This window comes from Heterodontus francisci, chromosome 16 (genome assembly GCF_036365525.1).
Source record: "Heterodontus francisci isolate sHetFra1 chromosome 16, sHetFra1.hap1, whole genome shotgun sequence".
In the NCBI taxonomy this organism is placed as follows: Eukaryota; Metazoa; Chordata; class Chondrichthyes; order Heterodontiformes; family Heterodontidae; genus Heterodontus; species Heterodontus francisci.
In genome coordinates this window covers 38,764,391-38,784,244 of record NC_090386.1, presented here as the reverse complement: position 1 = coordinate 38,784,244, position 19,854 = coordinate 38,764,391, and the positions used below count along the sequence as shown (strand labels likewise).

General features: G+C 41.5%; 1 protein-coding gene across 1 annotated transcript in view; it reads right to left on the bottom strand.

Moving 5' to 3' along the window:
* Positions 1–19,854, bottom strand: part of LOC137378261 (zinc finger protein 335-like) — a 158,847-nt gene that overhangs the window by 24,560 nt on the left and 114,433 nt on the right. The window contains exons 33-39 of the mRNA XM_068048502.1: positions 19,389–19,512; positions 16,307–16,501; positions 15,609–15,751; positions 8,513–8,628; positions 4,854–4,951; positions 4,629–4,703; positions 773–856 (exon numbers count right to left, since the gene is read on the bottom strand). Of these exons, the coding sequence (XP_067904603.1) occupies positions 773–856; positions 4,629–4,703; positions 4,854–4,951; positions 8,513–8,628; positions 15,609–15,751; positions 16,307–16,501; positions 19,389–19,512 (835 nt within the window). The remainder of the gene's footprint in view (positions 1–772; positions 857–4,628; positions 4,704–4,853; positions 4,952–8,512; positions 8,629–15,608; positions 15,752–16,306; positions 16,502–19,388; positions 19,513–19,854) is intronic.

The following is a 19,854-nucleotide window of genomic DNA, read 5'->3' as shown; positions in this document are numbered from 1 at the left end:
GAACTTTGCATTGAATACGAGAGAATTAAAACGTTTGTTGCTGCACACCTGATGTAAGGCTTATGTGAAGCCTTCTGTGCTGAATCTCTTTGAAAGCCTACCCAAACAGACCATCAACATCGCCTGGAAAGAACTGTTCTAGGAAGATTCCTCATGGCAGCCTCTATTCGCCTTTAGCACACCTCGCCAAAACAAAGGACTTCATTCTGTACCTTCTTTTAAGCTTAAGTGGGTGTTTTTTTAAATTCCTTCTACTTTTGTGTACAGCTGTAAACAAAAATCCCTTTTTTTCCCTGGTTAACGGGTTGTGTATGTGAACGTTTGTGTGAGGTCTAGGATAAAAATAAGGGGCTTTAATATTTCAATTCGCGTGTATGTTTACTTTATTATTGGTTAAGACTTGGGGTATGATAAACAAATAATTTTGTTGTTTAGTAAAGAAACCTAGTTGGTGTGCTTTATTATTCTGGGGGAAAAATAGAGCATCTGATTAGCGGTTTCGGTAAGTGGGAAAATGTGAATATATGTTGTGACCTGTGGAGAAGTGGGACTGAATTAACAGCGCACTCCTCCCACCTGGCTCGTAACTCTATGTCCTGGTACTTAGCTCATTAGCAAACTGAGTTATTAAAGGGACCTCACTCTTAAAGCGATCATACAATAAGTATACTTATTTCCCATTGCTCCATGCCATAGCATCTTAGCACTCTTTTAGTTCTGTGTCTGTTCCGAATGATCTCCCACTGCATAATCACACTAAACTGGCACCTACCTGAATGTGATGACCTTCAGGGACAACTACATACTCCTGTGGAACAAGGTGTTGGACGCCTTCCTGCGAAATTATGTATTGCACCTTCAGAGAGAAAAAGTGTGTCATAAGATTTAGGAAAGAACACAAATCTGAAGAAAAAAAACTATCCAGTTATCACTACAAAATGCAAGACCTTCTTGAACCATTAATAAGTGCAAAATTTTATTTTGAAACCAAACTTTAAAACCCAGTTTTCTATAATCTCTGGAAGGCATGCAGCATAAGATAGTTTAAGATGGTGCTGATCTGCAACCACCCCCAGACATACTCTGAGAATCTCATATTATAAAAGCAAAATACTGCAGATGCTGAAAATCTGAAATAAAAACAAGAAATGCTGGAAATACTCAGCATGTCTGGCAGCATCTGTGGAGAGAGAAGCAGAGTTAACGTTTCAGGTCAATGACCCTTCTTCTGAGAATCTCAATTGCACCATAGATCTGTTGTCAATGAACAATACTTCAAGGAGTATTTAATGCCACCAAAATATTTCAAAATACAGAGCTAAGGTCTTTCCTTTCACAGAAGAATGGGGGTCATTTTTCCTTTTATCTCTGCGCAAAAACAGGTGATAGCGAATCGGCAACCTGTTCTACAGCTCACCCGATTTTCTTTTCCACTGACGTCTGTTCCATAAACATGCACAAAATCAGAACCTGGCTACCCTCCCTCCAATTTTTCTTTTCCACACTTGTGCAGAGATCTAGGTTCGACGGAGCACCGTTCCAGACACAGATCAGTAAGAACATAAGAAATAGGAGCAGGAGTAGACCATTTAGTCCCTTTGAGCCCGCTCCGCCTTTCAGTAAGATAATGGCTGATCTGTTTGTGGCCTTAGTTCCACTTTCCTGCCTGCCCCCATAATCCCCGACACCCTTGTAGATCAAAACTCTGTCTAATTCAGCCTGGACTATATTCAATGATCCAGCCTCCAATGCTCTCTGGGGTACAGAATTCCAAAGATTAACAACCCTCAGAGGAATTCCTCCTCATCTCCACCGTAAATGAGACCCCTTATTTTGAAACTGTGCCTCCAAGTTCTAGATTCTCTCACAAGCAGAAACATCCTGTCAACATCTACCCTGTCAAGCCCCCTAAGAATCTTATATGCTTCAAGAAAATTAACTCTTATTTTTCTAAACTCCCATGAGTATAGACCTAACCTTTCCTCATAAGACAATGCCTTCATCCGAGGAATCAACCTAGTGAACCTTCTCTGAACTGCCTCCAATGCAAATATATCCTCTCCTTAAACAAGGAGGCCAAAACAGTATGCAGTACTCCAGATGTGGTCTCACCAATGCCCTGTACAGTTGTACCAAGACTTCTCTCCTTTTATACTCCATCCATTAATTATTAGGCTTTATTTCGAGAAGGATAGAATTGAAAAGTAGGGAAGTTATGCTAAACCTTTATCAAACCTTGGTTAGACCACACTTAACAGTACCTCGTGCAGTTCTGATTGCCATATTATAAAAAGGACACAGAGGCACTGGAGAGGGTGCAGAGAAGATTTAAAAGGATGATACCAGAAATGTGTGGGTATACATATCAGGAAAGAATGAACAGGCTGGGTCTCTTTTCATTTGAAAAAAAGTAGCCTGAGGGTGACCTTATTGAGGTCTTTCAAATTATTAAAGGTTTTGATAGCGTGGATACAGAGAAAATGTGGGGAAGAGCATAACTAGAGGCCATCAATATGAGATAGTCACCAGGTTGTCCAATGGGGAATTCAGAAGAAACCTCTTTCCCCAAAGAGTGATGAAAATTTGGAACTCGCTCCCACAGATAGTGGTTGATGCAAATAGTATAGATGCATTTAAGGGGAAGCTACACCAGCATATGAGAGGGAAGGGAATAGAGAGTTACGATGATCGATTTAGAGGAGTAAAGACTGGAGGAGGCTCGAGTGGAGCACGAATGCCAGCATGGACTGGTTGGGCCAAATGGCCTGTTTCTGTGCAGTATTTCCTAAGTAATCCTAAGTTTTACTCCACCTTGCAATAAAGGCCAACATTCCATTTGTCTTCTAATTACTTACTGTACCTGCATGCTAACTGTGATTCATGTACAAGGAAACCCAGATCCATCTGTACTGCAGCATTTTGCAGTTTCTCTCCACTTAAATAATATTCTGCTTTTGTATTCTTCCCACCAAAGTGGACAACCTCCCATTTTCCCACATTATACTCCATATGCCAAATTTTTACCCACTCACTTAACCTATCTACATCCTTTTGCAGACTCTTTGTGTACAAGGACTCTCAAGTGTGATCTTGCTGCTGCCCCCAGATATTGTCATGTGCTCAATGTCAAAGACCCCTCCCATAAGTGAGCATGTGATTTGAGGTGTGACCTTGTACGCACAGTATCTGGTTAAGTTATGCTTCCCAGAATACTCTTGGCACTGTAATTTGTTCATTGGAAATGACATGAGTGTTTTGATCTTCGTGTATCACGGAGAGGGATTTTTAAAAAACAAAAAATCAGGACAGACTCCAGAAAGTCGTCAGGCTGCAAGTGTAGAACCTCTGCCCTGTTCATGGAGAGTTTGTGGTTTTACGTTAAGTAAAGGGCCCACCAAAGTGTTCGCAATTCTTGTAGCAGTATGTGAACCAAAGTTGAACTCGCCATTTTATAATTTTAATCAATAAAGAAGTTTGCAAAATGAACTGAACAACGTCTCACCTAGTGTTAACGTGGTCCACCTTTGGAGAGATTAAAGTACATATGCTTAAACCACTGAGATCCATTAATGATCATTGAGCAGTTTCTTTGTCATACTCCCAGGTCCTGCTATCGCGCCAGCAGATACTGGACAGTGGGAGTCAACTCTGGTAAGGAGGTAGGCAACTAGATTGCTTAAAGGAATGACTGACATCACTGTATGTGAGCATTTATCTGTGGCAGATCTAAAATTACTAACAGTCCGTAATGCAAAACATGCACGCCAGGTTGAGCATACCAGATGGGGTAGTCATGGGCACACCATCATGACAATTTAATAGGAAGAACAGAATTGCTCAAAATCACAGAGCTGTCAATCAAAAGACATGACAACACCTTGTTGGCTAAAATAACTGATACACTTGCATGCCTGCAATTCGCTCTATCACTAAACGGGTTCTCAATGATATCTTCCTTGATCGAGTGAACAGCAAAGGTCATGAATACCATTCGATGCTGCCTGTATATGAACACCTCACTTTTTGGAGCCCTTTAGTGCACTGTGTGGACCAGTCAGATTTCACAGATTCAAGTGCCATGTTCATCTGTTATCTCTAAAAGCCAGTCTGACATTTGAATGTGGATTCGTGAAGAAGCTAAATCTGCAGTGAACAATTGAAAATAGTACCCTCACAAACCTCAATAACAAACTGTATATAGTATAATCATTCCTATGATATTAAATAAAACAGATTTCAGATTTGCATTCCCTCATCCTCCCACTCTATGGAGCTCCAACTACACTACTGAAACCAATTCCATTAAAATGCTAGCACACTGTATTGTAACTAAATTACAGCTATGTGTATTTTATATGTAAAGGAAGAATCTTATTACTGGTCAGTATTGCTTACATAGGGGTACGTGGGAATGTGGAGTTGAGGTTACAATCAGATCAGCCATGATCTTGTTGAATGGCGGAGTAGGCTCGAAGGGCTGAGTGGCCTAATTCATATGTTCTTATACCAAAGTTCAGGGACCCCCTTAACAATGCTGGAGTTTAACTGACTAAAATTGGGTAATGTACCAGGTAGAAGTGGGAAAAGTATATATAAAAAGTGGGAATAGCAAGTTGCTCAAATGTTACCTGGTTATCTGCTGTAACTAAGTGTTGCACGGTCTGTCCATCAGATGTTATGTGTTGTATGTACGTTGTCTCATCCTGAATGGGAAGGGGTGGTGGAGTGGGGTAAGAAAAAGATGTCAAACTTGGTAGGAAAAAGACAGAGGAACTGAAAAAAAAAACCACAGTCTAAAGGGGACAGTAGCATTTATTACAGTCTCAGGGTAGTGAACATAGCGTGCCACCTACCTGGTCAGAAATGGGCTGCTCCTGGGCTACTATGATGTGGTCCGGTGCCAATGTCTGGAATTGGTCTGGTGAAATAACAGTTTCATCTGTCTGTAGAGCTGCACAGTGATACAAAGAGTTTTCTCCAGTAAACACAGAACTCTCAATCAGATATTAGTCCTTTTATAAAGAATATCTGAGCTTCTAAAATTGAGAGAGAAAACGTAGAGCAACATTTGGAAGACAGCATGCAGGGCACCCTGCATGGCTCAGTAAATTTAAACTATGAGTAACTACGCCACATACAGTCACAAGATGCCACGTTCAATCCTGTGCATGAGGTAACAGCTATCAGCCACAGCTCATCATTCAGGGGTTCTACAACTGACTTCAACATCCCTAGATTAAGAATACCCCAGGTCCTACCAGAAATAAAGTCAACTAGGGTCTGAAAAATGATCCTGTCAGACAAATACAGTATTCAGCTCTGTTGTGATGCCAACCACAGTCAAATATAGGATCACTTGCGTAAAGTGTTGGACCTATAGAACCACATCCCAAGCATGGAAATCAAGGGTTGTGGGGATCGGACAGCAAAGTGCAGTTGAGGCAGAAGATCAGCCATGATCTTATTGAATGGCAGAATAGGCTTGAGGGGCTGCAAGGCCTACTCCTGCTCTTATTTCTTCTGTTCTTATGGAGTCAAAGGGCAGAGGAGCAAGGTGGTGAGAATAGGAAACCTACAGAAATGGTACCTACAGTACTGATGGATACCCACCTGAAACATTAACCTGCATTCAGGTGTTGACAGATCTCCAGAGCTTTTCCAGCAATTTTATCTCAACTGAATCTGTCACAATTGTGGTTAGTAATTAGTTAGCATACCCCTATGAAAGAATAACAGTGAAGCCTTGTTTGGGCCACACAGGAGCAGCCCAAACCACTCTCCGTATCTGCCATTATAAGACTGTAGCATTTAGTCTGGAATCAAAGACAGTTCTTTTTCAACCACTCCCCTCAAGTCTTTCTCCAGAATAACAAAAGCAAAGAAAATGTTAGCATCAAACTCTCCTGTGCATCTTCAGGAAACCCCAAAACTGAAGAATTTTTCCCCCCATGTTGTACTAGACACTGACTGGGAGTTAAGAGTATTGCACCAATTTTATTCAAGCTTGTGTGAACAGAGCACAAAATAGAGGCACTACAAGTTCTATTTTCAAGCACCATCTCGTATCTAAAATAGCTTCACCTTACAATAAATTGTTTGGAAATCTTATGGTTGCCATTTTCTGCACAAAACAGCCCACAAACAGCAGTATGATGAGTAAGTGATTAAATCCGATTTTGGTAGTGCAATATTTCCAGGTGCATAGACAACCCGAGTATTTATTGTCCAGTATCACAGATCTATGGTGGGTTTCAGCTTCTCAAAGTAGATCAGCACGAGAAGTGGATTATCTATTATATATTTCACTTTGCATTAAACAGGGAAGTTTTTTTTTAAATTACCTTACCCAGCTATCAGTAACCAGCATCAAAATACAGAAAGGAAAAACATTGAAATAATATATTCCTTCATGATGCAAAATCTGCTAATCTCATTTTCAGTTATCAGGCAGCATTAGGTAATAAAATGAATGCGGCTCACTAAATCAATTAGTTGAACACTTGAATCTATGTGATACTTGATAAAAAATGGTCCAAAAGGTATATGGGCAAAAGATACTGAAATTGGCTTCTGGAGAAAAACAAAGAAATTTTACATTGCCGTAAACGGCAGTGGTTTGTACATTCCAATCAAAGTGGCCGAGACTCTTGATCAACTTTTGCTTTAACTGCGACCTTGACCTTCTATTGGACTCTATATATTTCCAGTTTTAAAAAAAATCTGATCTTTCTGATTCAGTCACTATTGTTTTTAGAAACCAGAAATATTACATTCTTAAAATACCATGTTTATGGCATTTAAAATTTATGTTTAAACATTGAGTGATGACATCATTGGGGATGAGATGGCTGCGACAACTACTGAGTTTATATTTATATTTAGAGATACAGCACTGAAACAGGCCCTTCGGCCCACCGAGTCTGTGCCGACCATCAACCACCCATTTATACTAATCCTACACTAATCCCATATTCCTACCATATCCCCACCTTCCCTATATTTCCCGACCACCTACCTATACTAGGGGCAATTTATAATGGCCAATTTACCTATCAACCTGCAAGTCTTTGGCTGTGGGAGGAAACCGGAGCACCCAGCAAAAACCCACGCGGTCACAGGGAGAACATGCAAACTCCGCACAGGCAGTACCCAGAATTGAACCCGGGTCGCTGGAGCGGTGAGGCTGCGGTGCTAAACACTGCGCCACTGTGCCGCCCAAACAGCTAAAGTCACTAAAGAATGGAAGACTTGCATTCATATACCACCTTATAAGACCTCAAAACATCCTAAAGCACTTTAAAGTCAATGAAGTACTTTTGAAATGCAACCACTGTTGTGATATAGGTAACACAGCAACCAATCTGTACACAGCTAGCAGGGTTTAGCGGAGCCAGCGGGGCCGGGATTCTCATCCCTTTAAACACAGTGGTCCCACCTCCAAGAGCTGCTGGTCAATCAGAGTGCGGCAGTTCAGTAATATCGGCACACTACCAGGTGTGGTGACTGCTGCTGGTACGACAAGAGGCCTTGGAGCCAAGCCCAGTTCTGGAGACCCAGGCTCAAGGTAAGTGAGGCGGGGTCGCCGGGGCCATTCCAGCAGGTCCCAGCAATGGTTGGGAGTGGGGGAAGATGAGAGGGGCGTTCAGGGAGCTTTTTCCACCGGGGCTCTCTGTGGGCCACAGATTGCCCACAGAGGAAGCCGCTGCCACCCACAAGCCCAAAGGAGGTCACTTTGTTTTACTGGACAACCTCCCTGCATGGCGGAGGCCCCCCCGTCACCGCTGACTTAATTCCAGCAGTGGCTGGAAGAGGCCCTTAAGTGGCTGATAATTGTCCTAAGGACCTCAACTCGCCTTTGGGCAGGGAGGCCGCCTTCAGCCTATCCAACCCCCAACTAATTCCTGGTGTGACGGGCCCTCCAGCCCCTGCCTCAGTTCCATGGGTCCCCCTGCTTCCTAGCCCATCTCTGTTGGGGGGGGGGGGGGGGTGCTGTTAAATTCAGCTCTACAAGCTTCCACATCCAGCAATGCGATAGTGACTAGATAACCTGTTTCTTTTGTGATGTTGATGTTTCAGTCATACCAATGGGTTCGGAGTCTACTGATCCTGTTTCTCAACATTTAATTTAGAGATACAGCACTGAAACAGGCCCTTCGGCCCACCGAGTCTGTGCCGACCAACAACCACCCATTTATACTAACCCTACAGTAATTCCATATTCCCTATCACCTCCCTACACTAGGGGCAATTTACAACGGCCAATTTACCTATCACCTGCAAGTCTTTTGGATGTGGGAGGAAACTGGAGCACCCGGCGAAAACCCACGCAGACACAGGGAGAACTTGCAAACTCCGCACTGGCAGTACCCAGAATCGAACCCAGGTCCCTGGAGCTGTGAGGCTGCGGTGCTAACCACTGCGCCAATGTGTAAGCAAAAATATTTAAGATAGTTCTGTTAGCTAATTTCTGAAAAGATGGCTACCTATACTGGACTGGAGTTTTGTAACTTACCGATTGCTTCGTCATCACTATTCAGAATGATGTGCTGCTGCCGGGGCTTCTTCTGCTGAGAGTCAGAACTGTGCAGTCGCTCAATGTGAAACTTCAAGTGGCCATTTCGATTAAACCTTTATTTAAAAAAAAATTATGGAAATTTATGAAGGATTATGTTTAACTGAAAAAAAGATTGAGGGAATTATACAGTTGCATTTTAATCAATTCTTCCATTGTAATAGCTGAATTTGATTACAACTGAGCCCCTTTTCCAGCATCGCTTTGTGTAAGGACAGACACCAATTTAAGAAGATTTGCAAGTCAATACCTTTTTAAAAGAAAAGAACTTGTGATTTAGTAATCAACTAAATGTATTTATTTATGGGGGCGGAAGGTTATCAGGGGTAGGTGGAATGTGGAGTAATCAGTTCAGCCTTGAACTTATTGAATGGCAGAGCAGGCTCGAAGGGCCGAGTGGCCTACTCCTGCTCCTAATTCGTATGTTCATATGTAACCTACTGCTTAGATTTACAAAATGTGGACAAATCAATGACAGTGTATATTTATATAGCTCCTTTAATATACTAAAACGTCCCAAGGTGCTTCACAGGAGCATTATAAAACAAAGTATGACACTGAGCTACAAAAGGAGATATTAGGTCAGATGACCAAAAGTTTGGTCAAAAAGGTAGGTGTTAAAGGAATGTTGTAAAGGAGGAAAGAGAGATAGAGAAGTGTAGGGAAGGTATTCCAGACCTTGCGGCCTAGGTAACTGAAGGTACAGCTACCAATGGTAGAGCGATTAAAATTGGGGATTTTCAAGAGGCTAGAATTAGAGGAGCGCAGATATCTTAGAAGATTGTGGGACTGGAAGAGATTACAGAAATAGGGAGGGGGAATAGAGGGATTTGCAAGCAAAGATGAGACTTTTAAAATCAAGATATCGCCTGTCTGGGTGCCAGTGTAGTTCAGCGAGCACAGTGGTGATAGGGGAATGGGACTTGGTGCGAGTTAAGACAAGGGCAGCAGAATTTTAGATGACCTCAAATTTACAGAGCATGGAACGAGACAGACCAGCCAAGTGTGCATTGGAATAGTCAAGTTTGATGGTAACGAAAGCATAAATGAGGGTTTTAACAGCAGATGAGCTAAGACAAGGGCAAAGTCGGGTGATGTTACGGAATTGGAAATAGGTGGTCTTAGTGATGGCACGAATATGAGATCAGAAACTAATTTCGGGGTCAAACGTTGCACCAAGGCTCCGAACAGACTGGCTTAATCTCAGATCTCAAAAAGAAAATAATAATTTGGTATCAAAAGTTACAGCATTAACATTCACTATGGATTTGGTCAAATAAATTGGTATTTTCTCACTTTACATTCAGGGTTAAGGTAACAGGTAGTATGAGTTCTGGATAACAAGCTATCAAGTTGTTATGAATGAACTGGTTTTGAATGCTTATAAACTGCATCTTGATTTGTCAACGTATAGCTGGAGAGAGTTTCATCCTTATTCAATGATTAAAACTTAATAAAAAGACAGACAAATGCATTTTAATGGCCACTTTATAACTACAACATTGCCAGTGTCCTGCTGGGGCAATGTTTTAGATATCGAATGTCAGATTCTACTGTTCTCAATGTGACGGCTGGTACAGTAACACTGCATGGAACCACTGAGCTCACAAAGAACTGTATAAAGTGCAAATGCTGAGGTGGTTTTAGCTAGGAGTACCATACATTTTATACAAGTAGAACTTTTCAGGACTTAAGCCTTTCCTAATGTGTCCCACGAGCATTTACAAAAATAATAAATTTAACAGATAATGCAGCGAAACATCATGTTCCACAGAGACATGAACTGCATGGATACAGGTACACTCCACGGTCTCCTGACTTCCTGGAATCACAGTTTGATTGCAAAAAGAAATTCCAAGCAGTAGCCAGCCATCTGCTCCAGGGGAATGGATAAATAGATGTTGGGAAGGCAGAAGGCATTTGATAAGGTGCCACATAAAAGATTATTGCACAAGATAGGAGCTCATGGTATTGGGGATAATGTATTAACATAGATTGAGGATTGGTTAACTCACAGAAGACAGAGTCGGGATTAATGGGTCTTTTTCAGGTTGGAAAGATATAACTAGTAGAGTGCCACAAGGATCAGTCCTCGGGCCTCAATTATTTATTATATCTATATTAATGACTTGGAGGAGGGAGCAGAGTGTAATATACCCAAATTTGCTGACAGAACAAAAATAGGTGGGAGGGAATGTTGTGATGAGGACATAAGGAATCTGCAAAGGGATATGGATAGGTTGAGTGAGTGGGCAAAAACGTGGCAAATGGAGTTTAATGTAGGAAAGTGTGAGGTCATGCAGTTTGGAAGGAAGAATCTAAAGGCAGACTATTATTTAAATGGAGAGAGACTCCAAAAAAGTGCAGTATCTGGGTGTTCTTGTGCTTGAAACACAAAATGTTAGCATGCAGGTGCAGCAAGTAATTAAGGAGGCAAATGAAATTTTGGCCTTTATTGCTAGGGGGTTGGAGTTTAAAAATAGGGAAGTCTTGATACAATTGTACGGGGTGTTGGTGAGGCCGCACCTGGAGTAATGTGTACATATTTGGTCCCCGAATTTATGAAAGGATATACTAGCATTGGAGGCAGTTCAAAAGAGATTCACGAGGCTGATTCCTGGGATGAAGGGGTTGATTTATCAAAAACTTCTAAACAGGTTAGGCCTTTATTCATTAGAGTTTAGAAGAATGAGGGATGATCTAATTGAAATGCACAAGATTCTGAGGGGGCTTGACAGGGTAAATATTGAGAAGATGTTTCCACTAGTCGGGGAATCTCAAACTAGGGGACATAGTTACAGAATAAGGGGACACTCATTTAAAACTGAGATGCGAAGGCATTTCTTCTCTCAGAGGGTAGTGAATGTCTGGAATTCTTTACCCCAGAGAGTTGTGGAGGCTAGATCACTGAAAGTATTTAAAGAGGAGGTAGATAGATTTTTGAAATATCAGGGAGTTGAGGGCTAGGAGGAGCTGGCCGAAAGGAGTTGAGGTCTGGGACAGATCAGCCATGATCTTATTGAATGGCGGGGCAGGCTTGAGGGGCCAAATGGCCTACTCCTGCTCCTATTTCATATGTTCTTATGAAAGGAAGAGCGCAAAGAGTAGGAAAAATTGTTAGAGGGCTAGCTGTGATCTTGTGATTGGTTAATTGCAATACTGATGGAAGTCTAGGTATATATTCCCACCACCTTAGTGCATTATCAACAAAGCTCAGGGCAGAGCAAGAAAGAATGCCATTTTTCAAAAGAAACAGGGATGAATCCTTAGAAAAAGTAATTGTTTTTGGCACAAATATATTCCCTGTGGCATTGTTCACAGTGCTGATGCTGTGAACTTCTGTCGATATACCTGATCACTTTGACCAGTAATTGTGAGGTGGTATATTTTGAATGGGGAAAAATTGGGTCATGCATATGCGCAAAGGGATTTCAGGTTCAGTACCTTTTCCCCTGGTGCCAGGGTGAAGGACATCACTGAACAATCGGTGAAGTTCCAGAAAATGGAGGAAGAGCAGCCAAAAGCTAAGTCCACATTGGAACCAATGACAGAGAGAGAAGTATCTTTTAAGATCTTGCAGAAGGAGCTTAAGGAGTTGGACAATATATGTAAAAGCAAGAGCATAAGGCTGGTAATCTCCAGATTGCTTCCTGTGTTACACACTGGGCAGATTGCGGAGAGGATGACTAGGAAGGTAATGCATAGCTGGTGCAGAAGGAAAAGGTTCACATTCTTTAGACACGGAAGTGAATTCTGGAACAAGAAAAGGTCTACACTTGATCTAGTCACCCCAACATCCTTACGAAGGCAAGTGGAGCATTGGGGGAGGATTTTAAGTAATATGGCAAAAAGTTGAGGTGACAAGTCTAAATGAGAGAAGAGAGACAGCAGGATAAATAAAGTTGTTGCAATAGCAGAGTTTATAGCTGAAATAAATAATGAGAAAATATTACCAGAGAAGATAGGGAAAGAAAGAGGCTTTGAGGTATTGGACAATTGGACAAGAAAAACACTCTTGCAGAAAGGACAATGGATATCAAAAAATGAGAATACCAGAAAAAAATTAAGGATCAATGTTCCAAAAAACATTGGGAATCAGGATCAAGTAAGAATGTCCTACTAGGTTCCATTAAGATCGAATCCATATTGATTGAGTTAAGAAAGAGAGCACTAGATGTCAAGGGCAGTTTCGCAGAGTGGTTGAAGTGGGTAGCTATATCCCACAGGATTCTGCCTGGGTCCACTTCTGTTTACTGTGTACATCAATGACTGGATACAAAGCTCAAAGGAGTAGTGTCTAAAGTTGCAGACAACACTAAAATAGGCATGAAAAATGATTCTGAGGACCAAAGTAAGCTGCCAGGGAATAATGTGGAATCGGCAAACAGTGCCAGATGGAATTCAATGTCAAATAGGAATTAGTATTTTGCAATTTAAAAAATAAAATCACACTTTGAACAGGGAAGAAGTTGGGTGATGTGGAAGAGCAGCGGGATTTGGAGGGTTCAGATTCGTGAGACATAAAAAGCAGCATCTGAAATGGATAAGGCCATAAAAAGCTAACGTAATACTGGGTTTTATGGCAAGATATATAGAATGTAAAGTTACAATTAATATGCATAAAACTTTAGTAAGACCACAGTTAGAGTACTGTGTGTAGTTGGGGCTCCACATTGTAGGATGGTTGTTGAAGCAATGAAAGTACATAGCATAGATTTACTAGGATGCTGCCTAGTATGAAGAAATACTAATACGAAGAAAAGCATGAAAAATTGGTCTGTTTTCATTAGAACACATGGAGATCAAAGGGTGATTTGATAGGCATTGTCATGCACACAAGAAGTGCGTTACTACAAAAGTTATGGACAAAATCTGAAGTTTTAAAAACTGACTTTTTTTTTAAATGGACGACATTTCATTTAAAAAGTGAACAATGCTCAAAAATGGCCACTGAAGGAAAAGAACTTGGCCTTTGTATATTCCAACTGTCTGATAGGGACAAAGGAAAAGCCAAGAAGTGGCAATTGCACCCACCCTATGCTCATCCTAAAATATTCCAGAATTGAATGGGTTCTTCTGAAACAAAGAAGGTATGAAGTAGCCACATCCTAGGCCATTGTGTGATCACCATGGGGTAAGAAATCAAAGCGTCTCCTACCCAGAGATGAGATACAACCCAGATTTACCTTAAAAAACAGCCTAGAGGGGGAGACACCCAGAAAGCAGCATCCAGAAGCTTGTTTCCAACAAACCAGAAGGCACATGCCCTGCTGTAGAATTCTACATCTACACTTATACAGCAGTGAATTGTAAGTGATCCACTGTCTTCAACTGAACTTTCAACCAAGAAAGAAATCTACAAACACCTCAGGCCTGCAACCGAGAACTTGACTTCCAAAAGAATTCAACCAGCTTACCGGGAATCCTCCCGAAACCTGCCCCCCCACTTACAATTGCTTACCCCATTCTTCCCCTGTATCTATCTCTTCTTATGTGTGTTTGTGCGTGCGTGCGTCCGCATGAGCGAATGCACGAGTGGATGCAGTTGCAACAATATCGGGATAAGACATATTGATCAATAAACAATTGATTTTCTGTTTTAATCCTACAAGAAAACCTGTGGCTGTTTGTTGGCTTGACAAATAAAACACATAGGGGTTAAACCCTATGAACAAAACATACTTGCTGTGGTCAGGTGCGAGTTGAACAGTGGGAACCACCCAAACCTCACTGTGTGGCCATGGCAATGTTTAAAATTATGAAGGGATCAGACAGAATATATTAAGACAGTCTTTCCAGTGATTGAAGGTCTAGAACTAGGTAACAGGGAGATAAGAATAGAGAAAGTTTACAGCACAGAAACAGGCCATTCAGCCCAACTGGTCTATGCCAGTGTTTATTCTTCTCATGAGCAGGAGAAACCTTTTTTTAAAAAAAGGGTAATGAATGCACTACCAGAAATAGTGATTGAACCAGGAATGTGTCACTATTGATCAATAATTTAGAAAGGTAGTTAATGGAAAGGGAAATAAAGGGATATGAAAACAGAAGGAAGGCCAAGGGCAGCAGATGCATGGGAACACCACCACCTGCAAGTTTCCCTCCAAGGCACACACCATCCTGACTTGGAACTATAATCGCCATTCCTTCACTGTCACTGGGTCAAAATCCTGGAACTCCCTTCCTAACAATACTGTGGGTGGATGTACACCACATGGACTGCTGCGGTTCAAGAAGGCGGCTAACCACCACCTTCTCAAGAGCAATTAGGGATGGGCAATAAATGGTGACCTAGCCTGCGACACCCACATCCCATGAAAGAATGAAAAAAAGCAGGCACAGGGATTAGAACTACTATGTGTGAAGAGAATAAGCAGAAATATGCAAACTGTTTCCAGATTGTAACAGCCATGCAGTTTTATGTACAATGAATAAATGTGCTACATATTCCAAATATGCCTTAGTCCAGTACACAAATAAATCAACCTCTGTTTTTAACCCATCTTAGCCACACCACTCTGTATTACCCCTGTGATTTAGGCCTCTGTACATTGGTTTGCTCATAACTCATCTCAGGGTTATAGAGATCCAAGTAACTCTACATGTGCCTCTTGATAAAATCAAGTTCCAGGTTTGTCCAAGCTCATCATCACTTGGATGGCAGTGGGTCAAGAATGCAGCTCATCGCCACCTTCTCAAGGACAGTTAGGGATAGGCAACAAATGCTGGCCTAGAAAATAATACATCCCATGAACAAATTTTAAAAAAATTCTGCCATTTTATACATGGAGCTGAGCAAAATGCACAATAAAATAAAAGCTGCTTACTATGAATAGCCTTCGCTGGAGTCTAGACTAAGATCTGTAGCAAGTATTGTAAATGAGGTGTAGTGTGAGACAGACACCTATTCATGGATTTTAACTTCCTGGTCACTAAAAGTTGGGAGGCAGAAGAGGGAGGGCAGGTTGGAAGGTCTTAGCATTAGTAGAATTAAATCTTTGGCAGTTGGCTGAAGCCTAGTGGATGAAAGATTTACCTCTGCCCACAAATATCGCAGGAAAAAGGCTTCTCATTTGTGTGTGTCAGCAGATGCCGCCGAAGATCCTTTTTGTTCTTGGATGCGAAACTACACTGGTTACATTTGTGAGGTCTCAGGTTAGAATGCTGTAGCATATGATTCTGAAGGCAAGACAGATTCTTAGATTACTAAGGAACACAATCAGACTAAAATCAGTTTACACTGTTATAGAAACACATCCCAAGCAAGTTACCCAAGAACATGCACAGTACTTTTGGTGAGCCCTGGTCAGCATATCCAAGATCAGAAAATGTGTGTGCTGGTTGGGGAGGGCAGGGAGGAGACAAACGAGAGTGAAAAACATAGGACCCATGTCCTATATCTTAGCATTCCATGCCACAGTGCATTGGTGCAACAGTGTAAGGTGCAACCCCTCTGCCTCTGACAAAGTCTGCCTAACTAATTAAAGGTACAAAGTTTACAGCTATGGGCATGTCAAGCATGCTGAGGTACAATTACTAGCTTGTGTAATACTGAAAGGGACCAAATTCTGAATTAGTGAAAATCTGAGGAACTTCTAAATCAGGTAATAAGTAAAAACGGCAAAAGTGCTGACTCGTCCTTCAGTTTTCAGCTGGCTAATAAATGGACTCAAGATCCAAGTGCTGAGCCACTGAAATTGGTCTGGAGATAAGGAATTGGACAGGAATACTTACTCGGACTTCCGGCCACGTGTTGGCTGCAAAGTTACAATCAAGACACTTGAAGCCCTGCTCCCCTGCATGTGCTCTTTTGTGACTCTCCATCTCTGCTCGGCCATGGAATGATGCAGTACATATTTTACAGGAAAACTTCTTCATTGATGACTGCAGGCTTGAATCAACTGGCGGGGATGTGATGTCACCAGCAAACTGGGAAATTAGAAAAAAAAATGTAGAAGTTAGAACTTTCCCCTTTTGAAGGAGGAAGGAACCCAGGGTTGGGTGGTTCTGGATCACCTCCCAGGCTGATCAGAAGTCACTGGCCCTCAATGCAATGAATGAAGGCACTCTCAAGATACAAGCATCTTCTCTACAATACTAAACCACCAGAACACGACGTCGTGATGTAGTAGATATCTGCCATGGCAAAAAATTTGATGTTTTGAATAGCAAGTCAAAGAAATATTTTTCTAAATATGGTGTACAAAAAATACTCCCTTCAGGTTTACCTCCCATTGATTTAGTTATCTTCATATGTCCCCCAAATGATAAGCTACTTGCCCATGACCATCATCACTTACAGCCGGGAGTTCAGCCACCAGAAGTACTCCTCATTGGACAAGTGAATCGGAGCTTGATGATATTACCTGTGACTTCAATTCAAACTACAGGGTGGTAAAAAAAAATCAGTGTTTCAATTCAATGACCTGCTTAAACCTTTATTGCTAGTTGGCAGGTGTAGGGCAAGTGGGATGAAGTGACATTCAAGGATGGTTTAACCTGATCCAGTTTTGCAACTAACATGAGCTTTCTTTCAAATTGAAAGCCTTTGGGCTGCACAGCACATTGGAGCACCATTGCAAGGTGCCAGAGCCTATGGATGACAATGCTTGGCATGGTAGTTGCCTACAGTGCATCAGGCATAAAACGCACTGTGCTGTTAATTTTGTGCTTTGACTCATTATGATGGTTTTGAATCCTTTGAACAAATACTCTTTTCATAGCAATGGAATAATTTATCCTTTGGTGCTACAAAGTATTAAGGATAGTAGTGGATCTCCAATGGAGCTGCTCATGGTAAGTTAAAGAATATGTTGTCTTACACTGGCAGCATGTTATAACATGTAACTCACAATGCATTATACAATATGGAGGAGTGCTTATATCTCGTTAGCCCCTTTCTAATAGGCAAAAACGACTGCCTTGACAAAAGATGGCTGTTATGAGCATGGAGCCATTTTGACTCTGTTCTATCCCTTTCAGATGCACAAAATGCACTCCCGTTGGGGCAAAGACACAGCCTTCTAAATATCCATTTTGAGGTAAATTAGAAGCCAATTTCTGTTGCTGAGGGAAGTTTGCCTCTAGACTGGCAGGTTACCTGTAAATCCAGCAGTAAAAGACTACTTTCTTGCTCTGTACTATTTGTTTTATCATTACTCGGTTGTGTTTTGTCGTTGTTTCATGAATATGCTATTTGGGTTAATTAGGTGCAAATATGACATCCTTTTGCATGATACTTTCAAGTGAAAGACTGAGATACAATGAATATGATAGATACAAGATTTATTTGTTCAATGTATAAAATACAAGTGGTCGAGGTAAAAGAAAATTTTACCATATAGGTAGGTCTTCTTACCTACTGCTTAAGCATTCTGTGCCTAGCCCAAAATCTGACAGCAGCTATGGGCTCAAGCTATACATTGACTAAGTAAATTAGAATCAAATATAATACTTCCCAGATAGAGAACTCTTGATAATGTTCCTTCGCTATCCAGTGCCTTCAACTACAGGAATGACATTAAAGCTGGTTGGTAGGGTGGATAACTATAAGTGTAACATTTAAAAAAAATTCATTCTTGGGATGTGGCAGTGGCTGAAAAGATGGTAGTTGGCATTATTTTTGAACTACTGCATTCTGTGTAGAGGTTTGACACAACTAAATGGCTTGCTACAACATTTCAAAGGGCTGTTAAGAGTCAAGCACCTTGGCAGCCAGACTGAGTAAGGACAGTAGATTTCCTTCCATAAAAGGACATGAGACAACAAATTGGATTTTTAATGACAATTCAACAGCTTCAAAGGTTATTTTTAAACTGATAGCAGCTTTTTATTCCAGATTTTTTAAATAAAACTAAATTCACATTCTCAAAACTGGCACAGGGGATTCAAACTCGCTGGATTAGTAGTCCAGTAACATAACCAGGGGTTCTTTTGGGCCTCCTTATCTCGAGAGACAATGGATATAACCAGGGGTGAGAGTGGCAAAAGACCTAAAAGGTCAGAAAGCTAGTGGCTGAAGACAAAAAAAAAATCTGAAAACTTTTTTGACAAGGAATCATGTAATTATAGCACTGTTAATGATCTGTAATATCCCAATCTATTTCTATAATGTGCTATTAGACTTTTAATAAAATGAAGAAGCTGGTGCTCTTAACAACTTTGCCCAATATAGCTGCCAGGTCTCAAACTAAAAGGTAGTATAATAGCATCCAATATACATTGCAGCTCATTGAGGGCTGCACATATTTAGACAGGAGGAGGCTAATGACAAAGAATAAATTCAGTTAAGCTAATTGTACATAATTTTTTTTTGATTTTCTAATAATGTCATTGTGAGCAATTAATTTGTTCAATAATGCAGCCTAACTGGGGAGAGGAGTTGCAGTTTGGACCAGAAATGTATGCAGCGCAGCTTCCAGGCCACTCGCACCCCCGCCACCCCGCCCCCCCCAACACACCCCAGTTGGCTGCTTGTTCTCACCACGCAAAGTGGGCGAGCATCATTAGGTGGTGATGTCAGCATGCGAGGATTCATAATGGCACGCCTTCCGCGTTTGGACACACTGATGATGTCGGCGATTGCTCCGCGCATGCTCTGCGTTGTCAGGAGACACTGCTCGTTTAAAGCCGGTCTTTTGGTCAAGGATGGAAAGGAAAAAGCCAATGGTGGATTTCCGAAACCCCAATGTTGGAAATCTGCCCTTTGATGGAAATTTCTCATCCCTGCATAATGAATACACTACCATTCCCTGGTGAGTCAGACTTTGATTAAGACAGTGCAGAGAAAATCAATGGAGAGTGCTGGACCACATACCTCAATCTGTTGAAACTGGTTCCCCTGCATGTTTGTTGTCATGATGAAATGACCATGGTGCTGTTTTAACTCGTCACCACTGACTACCACAGTATGAGCCACATCCTCACTGCCATCTGAGCCACTGAGAAGGGAAGACAAAGTAAACTCAAGCAGTAAAACAGATTTACATTGATGCCTGCAGGAGATGCACCACAGAATCTTGCCAACGCTATTGTATTCAGGGCAATGGTTGAGATTTTGTACATTACATTTGAAGTTGTATCCAGTACAGGAGTGAAGCACAGTACTGAAGCGTGAAAGACAAGAACTGGCAGATTCAACAACCATTTATTGTTTGGTTTATAACTTTTTTTAATAAAAGATTTCACTGTAGGATCCCCAGTAGGCACTCCGCTCATTGGCCGGGATTTTATCCGGGCGACGGGGGCGTCAGCCAAAGCCCGTCACCACCTCTCGGGATGGC